A 10,502-nucleotide genomic window follows, 5' to 3' on the forward strand; every position below is an offset into this window, starting at 1 on the left:
GGGTTGTGGGCTCGATCCCCAGCAGGGGGCGTGCAGGAGGCAGCTGACCCATGACTCTCTCTCATCACTGATGCTTCTCTCTCTCCCTTCCTCTCTGAATCAATAAAAATACATTTAAAATCACACACGACGCACACGCATCAGGATTTTGACGGAATTTGCTTCCTTTCCTGTGAGGACGAAGCCGCGATCACAGCAACAAGGTCGCAGGCGAAGTCACTAGGAATTTTTAAATGCGACCTTCCCCACGGTGGGTAAGGCAAATGGGAAGGTGACCCTCCCGCAGCGGCCGGAGCTCCGAGCAAAGGCCACTGTCCTCACTTCCCAGACACCCCCTCACTGCCTGGGCTGGGGGGGGGCGCATGGTGGCCTGGGGACGCACTGTCCCCTCCGCACGGATCCGGAGACACTGCTCAGCCCTCATCTTGCAGCAGAACTCGGGGGACCTGCGGTCAGTGGCCTCAGCAGGCTGTGCTGAGGTTTCTCACTCTCGTGGGCTCTGCAGGGGCAGCTGGGAGCTGCACTGGCCCGAGCTGGGAAAGCCTGCCCCTGGTTTTCCTGGCGCACTGCAGGGAGGACGCTGCCGGGAGGACTCTGCAGGGAGGACGCTGCCGGGAGGACGCTGCAGGAAGGATACGGGATTTCGGGGACGCTACGGGATGGGCTGAGCCCTCCGGCACCCGGCTGCTATATGGTGCCACGGCTGCGGTTCACCATCCCGCCGGGCGCAGGAGAAACCGAGGGAAGCTGTGGCAGCTGCTGGGGGCGCGGCCTCACTGGGCGTTTAGCAGGTGTCACTGCCTGCCTCGGGGGGCTGCCCTCGCTGGGGTCTGGCGGGACGAGGGGCCCGTCTCACCTCGTCGGTGATCTGGCCTCCGAAGGTCACCCATGTTCCTGGAAGGAGACACACAGGGTCGGGTCAGAGAGCCTCCGGGACGTCGGTTCTCCCTCCCGGGTGCTGGGGCCTCAGGCTGCGGGGCCCAGGGGGCGGCCATGGCCTGCTCTGTGGTGAGCATGTCCTTGGTGTGTGTGGACAACTGAGCTTCAACGGAGAGGACGGTAAGTGCCTGGAGCAGACAGCGGCTGTGGGGCTCTGACACGCTCGGGGCTCAAGCTGAAGTGGCGGCTGCTCCAGGGACGGGGTGCCGGGGGCAGGCCAGGGGGCAGGTCCTCACTCTGCTGGCCGGAGTGTGTGTGTGTGTGTGTGTTGGGGCGCATAGTGTGTGCACCATGGAGGTGGAGGGACAGCGTGACCCGGGAACGGAGCTCACAGCTTGGGAAAGGAAGAGGCTCTCTCTCCATCCCCTGTCCTCTCCTAGGCACCCCTGTTGCCATGGTAACAGGCACACACCCATCCTGGCTCTGGGGATAGCTCCCACCCCTGGGGGTGGTCCCCTTCAGCCCTCCCACAGCCCCTGCTTCCCTGGTGGCTCTGGATGGAGGGGCCCGCACTCACCCAGCCCCAGGCAGGAGACCCGCAGGCCCGACTTGCCCAGGTTCCTGAAAAACAAACGCTTGTCAGTTCTCAGCAGATCCGACAGGACCTGCTGGCCAGGCCCGGCTCCACCATTCCCAGGGGCTCCCCCAGCCCCCACTGTTCCCACTGCAGCTCACCCAGCCCCCATTGTTCCCAGGGGCTCCCCCAGCCCCCACCATTCCCACTGCAGCTCCCCCAGCCCCCCCCTTTCTGTGGCGTGCAGCTCCCCCAGCCCCCACCTTTCTGTGGCGAGCAGCTCCCCCAGCCCCCACCTTTCTGTGGAGAGCAGCTACAGCGTTTGGATGGGTTCAAGCCTCGGACTAATGAGGGGGGAGGTCCTCTCGTGGCAGAGCCACGTGCAAGTCCCAGCTTGGAGGGCGAAGCCTCCCAGCACAATTATGGCCAAAGGCTGTGGCTGTGAGCTTGACATTATGGTCCGCACCTGTGGCCCCACGTGGCTGAGTGGTGTGGGCTGTGGGAGGGGCAGCCAGCGCGCTGCCAAAACAAAGCCTGATAGAGTTCAGGTGCAGGTAACTGAGTGGATTCGAAACCCGAGAGAACATTGTAAACATCTTGACCCGCCCTGGCTCTGCCCCGTGGGATCTGCTATAAAATAAAGACTCGGCTCGCAGGCCGTGGCCTGTCTCTCTGTCCGAGAGCAGCGTCCCACCCGGCTCCAGCTTTATCCTCTTGTCTGTCTTCTTTAATCCAGTGCAGCTCCCCCAGCCCCCACCGTTCCCACTGCAGCTCTCCCAGCCCCAGCTGTTCCAAGAGCCGGCTCCCCGACTCCCTCCCTGCTCCCCGCCCCTCCCCAGCCAACGCTGTTGGAGGCTCTGAAGCCAAGGGGGACCCTCAGAGAGAGGCCAGCTGCTGGCTGCCCCGGGGTAACGGGCCACTGTCGCCGCCCCACGTGCACACTGGGCTCAGCACGGGGCTGGGACAGGCCATGCCGGTGACCAGGCAGGGCCACCTCAGAGGGAAAATGGAACCGTCGTGACTCGTTTCCCGGCCTGCAGTACCGGCCGCGGGTCCTCCCCAGAACGCCCTCCTTCCCCTTCGTTAGTGTCACACCCCACTTCCCGGTCCACGTCCCTCAGTAGCAGGAGTGGGGGCTCCACGGTGGGTGCCGGTTCCTGCTGGGCTGAGCCCCCGCCTCTGTGTGACCCCCTAGGCAGCCAGCTCCAGAATATGCCCCCCGCCCCCACTTACTGGGGACACAGGATGTGAGCTGCCCAGATGGTGGCAGGGTGGTGACCCCACCTCTGGGCCCTGACCCTCCGGTGTTGACTCCACTTCCTGGTGGGATTCCGATGCCAGGAGCCTGGTCCTGGGACCAGCCGGGTGCGACCCCCCCAAGCAGTTGGAAGTCAGAGAAATGCCGGAGGCGCCGGCTGCGAGCCCCGGCCTCCTTCCCCGAGGGCTACCCCACCTCTAACCTCAGTGGGTGCTGTGTCCTCAGTCTCTCTCTCCAGGCCTGAGCCTGCCCTGCCCATCTCTGACAAGGTCCAACGACCCTCTGCAGCCTCAGTTTCCCTGGTTACAAGGCCTGGGCCCCACCCGCTTCGCAGGCAGTCAGTGGTGAGGTGTGGATCCCATAACTTGTAAGCAGTTTGCAAACAGTTTAAGGTGCCACCAAATGTAAGGCACCCCGAAATCGCCAGCTTCCTTGTCAAGTTCCCCACTAAACCGGCTCTGCTGCCGCGGCTGCTCCCACAGAGCTGGGACGTGCCCTGCGTGAGGACGCACTGGCGCTGGCTTCTCTGGGGGGAGGCGGGCACGTCGGGCAGAGGCTCCGCAGCTGGAGCTCAAATCCTGGCCCCACCTTCATGGCCGAGCGGCCTGGGCCCGACGCCTCTGCCTGTGGATCTGCAGGCTGGGCTCGCCACGCCGCCTCCCACAGGGCGGCCAGGAGCTCCGAGCTGGCACATGTGCCGGGCACAGCGCATAGGACATAGGCTGGGTTCGCCACGCGCCTCCCATGGGGCAGCCAGGAGCCCCGAGCTGGCACATGTGCTGGGCACAGCGCACAGGACACAGGCTGCGCTCGCCACGCCGCCTCCCATGGGGCGGCCAGGAGGCCCCGAGCTGGCACATATGCCCGGGCACAGCGCACAGGATGCTGACTCTGCACGTGCTGTTTCACGACAGACAGCACGGAGCGTGGACGGTGTCCTCCTTCCTCACACTGACAAATCAAATGGGCTTCACATCACAGGTGCTCAAAGGGGACGGAAGCCGCCCTTGTTTTCTCCTGTGAATCGTGACGTAACCCAACGGCGCCTCAGCATCGCTCGTAAGTGCCCACCCAGAGCAGCCTGCCCTGTGGCTGCTGCACAGAGGCTCGCCCTCCCCCGGCACTCGGCCCGGCCAGGTGTGCTCCGAGTTGCGGTCACGTTCCCCGCGCGATCTGGAAAGCACGCGTGGTGAGAAGTTAGACCCTGGCTCGGAAGCCGTCTGGTAACGAAACGAGAAGAACCGAAGGCTCCGATCAGCGGTTCTTACCAGTTTTGGGGCACAGACCCCTTGAGAAAGCCCTTCCCGACACGGGCACGTACATGGGCACCTCAGAACCCCGTGTGCGATGCCCAGGTGTTCACAGAGCCTGGCACCTGGTCGAGGTAAGTCAGGTGCTGGAGGGGGACCCAGACCGTGCTCCGTCTTCAGGGGAGGACGCGGAACACGGGCCGCGCCCACCTGTGCCTGTGGCTGTGAGGGCGCGGCCTCTCGCCCACCAGACGGGCTGGGTTTCCTCCCGCGCCAGGGCACGTCCCGGGCTCACAGCTCTCCAGCTGCTCTCCGCCCCCCCCCCGCCCACAGGAATAATTTAGCAAAAGTAGGACGCCACATGATGCCACGGTTACCCCGCTCACGGCGTTTCCCAGTTCAAATGACGGTATTAGCTCTGCCATCCGCTGCCAGGCCCCGGAGAAGAGATGAGAAGGGACAGGGCGTCTCCGGGCTAAAAGCTGCTTAAATCTGCTGCCCCGTGGGGGTGGGGCTCTCCACAAATCACAACGTCGTCTGGGCCACGGCTGGCGACACGCTGCCGCTCGGAACTTTCAAGACACAAAAGCCATTTCCTATAGACTTCGCCCCCTGGTAACTTGACCCAAGGATAAAACACTTGGCTAAGCCCGGCCGGTGCGGCTCAGTGGTTGAGCATCGACCTGTGAACCAGGAGGTCAGGACTGGATTCCCGGGCAGGGCAGGTGCTCCGGTTGCGGATTTGATTCCCAGCAGGGGGTGTGCAGGAGACAGCCAATCGATGTTGATGTTTCTATGTCCTCCCTTCCTCTCTTTTTGAAATCAATAAAAACATGTTTTAAATAGTTGGCTAAATCTCTAAGCCCAAATAACGTCCGTCTCCGCTGATTTGGCTCCTTCCCTCCTGTGGCCTGGGAAACACGCTGCTGAGGGCTCTCGGGTTTAACCTTCGCCAAGAAAGGCCAGCGCCGAGGTCACGTGGCCCGCAGGTGCCGGGAACCACTGGACGCTGCGCCCCGGTTCTGGGCAATTACAGATGCTTTAAAAATAGCCCAGGCCCTTCCCTTGCGCCATCCGGGCGGAGGACCAACGCGTGGTCCGTGGAGGCAGCGTGGCTTTGATGAGCTGCTCTGATGGAGAAGGGACCAGGACGTTTCCCGGTCAATGCGGGTGACTGCCTGTCAGCAGGTCTGCCTGCTCGCAGACTCCCGGCTCCCTAAGGCGGGCCTGGCAGGGGCGGGGCCCCCAGCATGTGACTCGGGGTGAGATCGAAGGCCCTGGGCAGACTCAGGACCTAGTGGCTGCTCCCCTCACGCCCGGGCTTGACTCCTGCTTTGCACTGAGTGCCGGGCCCTCTGGCAGGCCCGTGGCCCCCGTGCTGGCCACACCCTTCGTTCCCTCACAGTGACAGGGGTGCGGGAGGCCTGGCCCCGGTCACGCCCCTGGCGAGCGCCAGCTTCCTGAGGATGTCAGGGTCGGGGCGGAGTGGGTCCAGCACCTGCAGCCCCGTCCCCTGGCTGGGACCCTCGGACCGTCATTTTGGAGCAGCCCCAGGGGGCAGGTGTCGTGAGGCAGGGGCCCTGTGGGGCAGGCACTCTGTGGGGCAGGAACCCCATGGGCAGATAACCTGTGAAGCGGGAACCCTGTGAAGCAGGAACCCTGTGGGTCAGGAACCCCATGAGGCAGGAACCCCGTGGGGCAGGAACCCCGTGGGGCAGGAACCCTGTGGGGCAGGAACCCTGTGGGGCAGGCACTCTGGGGGGCAGGAACCCTGTGGGGCAGGCACCCCGTGAGGCAGGAACCCTACGCTCAGCAAGGGTGCCTGTGGTTTGAGCTCTGACTTCCATTTCGGCGGCGATGAAATACCCCACAGAGGAGGAACCCACCTCCCCTTCCTGCACCCCAAGGGCAGCTCTCCCGCCGGCCACACTTAAGGACAGATGGGGTCCTGGGTTAGGAAGTAGTGGAGCTGGGATCAGAGCCCAGGTCCTCAGACTGCAACGGCCCAGCCCAACGAGCATCTCTCTCCCTTTACTGCCTCGCCGTCCTGTCCCCGCAGGTGTCGCACATGCACACGGATGCACACACAGCCCAAAGGTGCACACACAGAAGCCCAAAGGTGCATACACAGGAGCACACACAGGAGCACACATGTACACACTCAAGTGCACACAAAGGAGGACATGGCACACAGGTGCACACACAGGTGCACACACAGGAGCACACATGCATACACAGGAGCACACACGTGCACACAGGAGCACAAAGGTGCACACAGGTACACACAGAGGTGCACACACAGGAGGGCACAGGTGTACACAGTCATCTTGAGCACTTAGGCCAGTGATGGCGAACCTTTTGAGCTCGGCGTGCCAGCATTTTGAAAAACCCTAACTTCACTCTGGTGCCGTGTCACACATAGAAATGTGTTGAAGGAGGGAAGTCGCGTTGATGGCCACTCACTCCTTCCGCTTACACAGCGCTTTGTATTTTTGGAGCTGCCCTTCGAGGATACCAGATGGACTCAAAGATCGCAGGGGTAACAGGTATCAAAGTGAAAGGTGTCTCCTGTTTACTCTTAGCTTTTGATCCCCACTTAGCAGGAGATCAGAGCCCCTGAGCTTCCAGAACGGAGAGTCTATCCCGGGTGGTCCTCCCTGAGCTCAGAGGGTGGAGCCAACGCCTGCTTCCTGGAGGCTCATCACAGAGCGTCAGGCCTCCCCCAGGACCCAGGGAGGAGGACACGGGCACAGATGCCTCCCCCAGGACCCGGGGTGGAGGGACAGGGGCACAGATGCGGAAGGACTCGGTGATTCCAGCACTCACCTCCAGGGGGCGCAGGACCACGACCTGGTGCCTTCGCATCAGGTCCCGCTTGGGGGCCCTGGTTGCGGGGGCGGGTGGGGGTTAATCTCTACACCTCGGTTGTCAGGACTGACCCCTCACTTTTGAGTTGCCCCCAGCACCAGCCAGCAGCCCAGACACCCCTAAAACGCAGCAGGAGCCTCTGGTCTTTCCGGGCGCGGGAGCATCTGATCAGAGAGGACTGCCAGCACTTCCCCGTGGAACCGGAGCCAGCGACCTGCCAGCCTTCCCGGAACTGCAGGTGGATTGTGAGGGCTCCCCTCCCAGAATGCTGTTCTCGACTATAGGGGCTCCAGCAGCGAGGCGCACCGGGAGTTAGAAAGGCCAGGCAGGGCGCCTACGACCCTCCCTGGGGCCCTTTGCACAAAGCTGGGCGCCCCTTCCCACCAGGATGAGCCCACCAGGCATCTGGGCAAGAGCCTGGGTGGAGCAGTGGGGTGCGATGCAAGGGGTGGCAGGAGGGTCCCTGCCCCCCAACTGTCTCCAGGAACAGGACACAGTGCGAGCCGCAGCCCTGGGGGCCGGCGCCCGAGCAGAGGGACACGTGACCGCCGGTTTTCCTCACCGTGGGCTGAGCATCCACAGGAGACCCCAGCGGTGGCGCTGAGCCCCGGAGCGACAGCCCTGCCGGGGGCCTGGCTCGGGCTGGGGAGGGAACATTAATTCCATCCCAGGGTCACCGGGTGGTCCCAGACCATCACACGAACGCTCGTCACCGTGGCCCGGCTGCAAAGACCTTGGACCACCCGCGGGCCCTGTGCCCAGGGTGAGGGCAGGGGCCTGTGGCCGGGGCCCTGGGTTCCCGGGAAGAGGAAGCATCACAGAATCACAGAGCCTGACATTGAGGGCTTGGCTATGGCAACCCCCACCCCAAACAGGAACAGACCGGCCGCCACGCACCCCCTCTGCCTGCGCCGTGAAGAAACGTGGGGCTGACCGAGCCTCCATGCTACTCTCACCCGCCCGCCACGGCTACCAGAGCCCCACGCTGGCCTCTGAGCTCACAAACCGGCCCAGTCCGACGGGATCTGCAGGTTTACCGGCGCTCCCAGTGGGGTGGGGGAGGGCACCCCGCCCGCAAAGCCATCTCCGCCTCCTACCTGCACTTCATCCCCGGCTGCTTCCCGCCAGCGGCATCACTGACGCTCGGGTGGCTCTGCACCGACAGCTGTCCCAGGCTCCGGGCCACCATGGCCACAGCGCGTTGCAGAGAACAGTATGAGCACCCATCAGGAACTCGGAGCACACGAAGGACACTTGCATGCTGAGGGGTGCTGGCCCTCAGCTCCGGGGCGCCTCCCCGCTCCTTCCGGGCTCCGAAGTCATCTGCACCTTCTCCGACGACGACGAGACTTTATCCCCGAAGGCGGAGGAGCGGCGAGGCCTTCCTTCAGGAGCGAGGGTTTCCCAAGACAAGGACGGAGAGAACGGACGCCCGTGCACCTTCCGGCCAGGGGATCAGACTCCCAGTGGGGCTGGGGAGACCTCTCACCTCTTCCCCGGGTCCCTCCTCCGCCCTCACCCTCTGGCTCTGGCTGCCCGGCCCCCGCAGTGTCCAGCGGGGCTGGGCTGCCAGTTACTCCTGACCAATGAGCGACATTGTAGCCTCTGACGGGAGGAGGGAGGGCCCCTCGTGGGCAGCGGGCGGAGGCCTGGGGCTCCGGGAGCAGCTGCCATGCAGGCTTCCCTGAGTCTCCGGGAGGGCGCCTGGCGCTCAGCTCCCGGGCTGCACACTGAGGGGCCGGACGCCCACCAGGTCCATCAGGTGACCGGCGGGGGGCTCAGGGGGCACCCGGCGATTCATTATTAATGAGGTGACTGCATAAGCCTCTGCTCTGGCCATCCCGGCGGAGGCAGCGGCGGCACCGGCTGCTCCAGGCTGACGGCCGCCCGGCCAGGACGGGGAGAGGCAGGCAGCGCAGCCAGTGGGCGGCCGAGCTCGCGTGGCTCCAGCGGCACCATCTGCTCATGGACCTTGCCCAGGCCAGTGGGGCCTCCCCAGGGCTTGGCGCAAGGAGAAGCCAGATCCCCAGACGTGAAGGAGAAAGCTGCTCTGCCTGGTGATGATGCCATGGGCTCAGGGACGGAGACCCGAGAAGTGCCAGCACTGCCATGGCCTTAGGTCTCAGCAGGTGCCAACACACACCCATGCCACCCTCCTTCCCACACTCACCCTCACGGGGTCCTGAAACCCAGGGAGCTGTCCCCGTTGGCGGGAAGGCTTTGCCCTCTGACCCCCAGCATGACGCTGCCCCTGCAGGGTGTGCTTTCTGCCCTTGTGGGGGGCTGAGAAAGGGCACCGAGAGGAGGCAGGCGGGGGCCAGCCCAGGCTCCGCTGCTAACTCTCTGTGGGACCCCAGGTGGGCGTCCTGCCCTCTCTGGGGCTTGACTTCCAATGACAAAGTGAAGGGCATGGCTGAGGAGCCCTGTGTCCCTCCCAGCTCGGCCCCCAGACACCTCTGCCCCTGCCGGCTGCACCCTCGGCTCTGACAGGGCCCAGAGACCCACCAGGGGTGTCTGCACGGCGGTGGCTGATTTGCTCCCAGCCCCGGCCCTGCCTGTTGACACAGGAGTGAGGACTAAGGCTGTGTTGGGTCCTGGGCTCCCTGCGTGTGAGCTGGGCGGCTCGGGGCGGCGACTTTCCTCCCAGCCTTAGTGGTCTCGGGGCCAGCGCGGATCACAAAGGTGTGGTCAGATCGCGCCTGCAAAGCGCTCACACGGGGCCTGGCCCTCCGGGAGGGCTCACAGATGGTGTGCACCCCTGTGGGCCTCCAGCAGAGAGGGGCTTTCTGGGAGTCAGTGTAGGCCCAGATGGGAGATTCTCCCATCACTCCCCACGGGTGAGTGTACCCCTTCATCCTCCCCTTGGACACGGGCCTGACGTGGCAGCAGGAGCCGCTCCCTGCGGGTGGGACCCCGACCCACCTGGGGGACAGAGGGGCTGGGAGGGTAGAGCTGGTACCTTCGCCAAGAAGGCCCTGGCAGGTCTCAGATGGCACCTACCGAGGCCAGGGAGGGGCGCCCAGGACCCACCTGTCCACGTGGCCCCGGGGGTGGGGGGAGGAGGATGGCAGCCTGCGGTGCTGACTTCACCAGCTCCGCCCTCCACGGGCTGGACCCTGCAGGCGGGACCACACGCCCGGTCTGCCGGGAGCCCACAGGCCTGGAGAGCTGCAGATGGCAAAGGCCCTGCCCCAGGCTCGGGGTGCCCCTCGGCTCTGGCAGGCGTCTCAGCACCTGAGCAGCCACCAGGGGAGCTTGTCCCACATGCAGACCCCTGGGCGCCCCCCAGGCCTACTGAATCGGTGGTTCCGGGCTGGGCTGGGAAGCTGCGTTTTCACCAAGAGCTGCGGGAGGTGCTGTTTTCCTGTGCTCTGCCAGGTATCGGGTCCCACAGGCTGCCATCTGATGCAGGGCTGTTTCTTTAAACCACAAGCACATGTTCAAACAAAGAGCCGGGGGCCCAAACCCCTCGGCCGCAGGAGAAAACGCTAATGCACTGGGGCTCGCTCTCGGGAGACCAGCCAGGTAACCCCGGGGCCCGAGTGAGGCGGGAGCAGAGGTCAAATACAGGACACCCGGTGGAATCCGAACGCCCACAAGCAACGACTCTCTTTTTAGAATAAGTGTGTCCCAAATATCTTGTGGGACATACTCCCTTGCACGCCCCCCCCCC

General features: G+C 64.4%; 1 protein-coding gene across 1 annotated transcript in view; it reads right to left on the reverse strand.

Annotated features, from left to right (window-relative positions):
* Nucleotides 1–10,502, reverse strand: part of KCNAB2 (potassium voltage-gated channel subfamily A regulatory beta subunit 2) — a 64,873-nt gene that overhangs the window by 43,329 nt on the left and 11,042 nt on the right. The window contains 2 exon segments of the mRNA XM_015565921.1: nt 857–894; nt 1,457–1,500. Of these exon segments, the coding sequence (XP_015421407.1) occupies nt 857–894; nt 1,457–1,500 (82 nt within the window).

Source organism: Myotis davidii, unplaced genomic scaffold (genome assembly GCF_000327345.1).
Source record: "Myotis davidii unplaced genomic scaffold, ASM32734v1 scaffold299, whole genome shotgun sequence".
NCBI lineage: Eukaryota > Metazoa > Chordata > Mammalia > Chiroptera > Vespertilionidae > Myotis > Myotis davidii.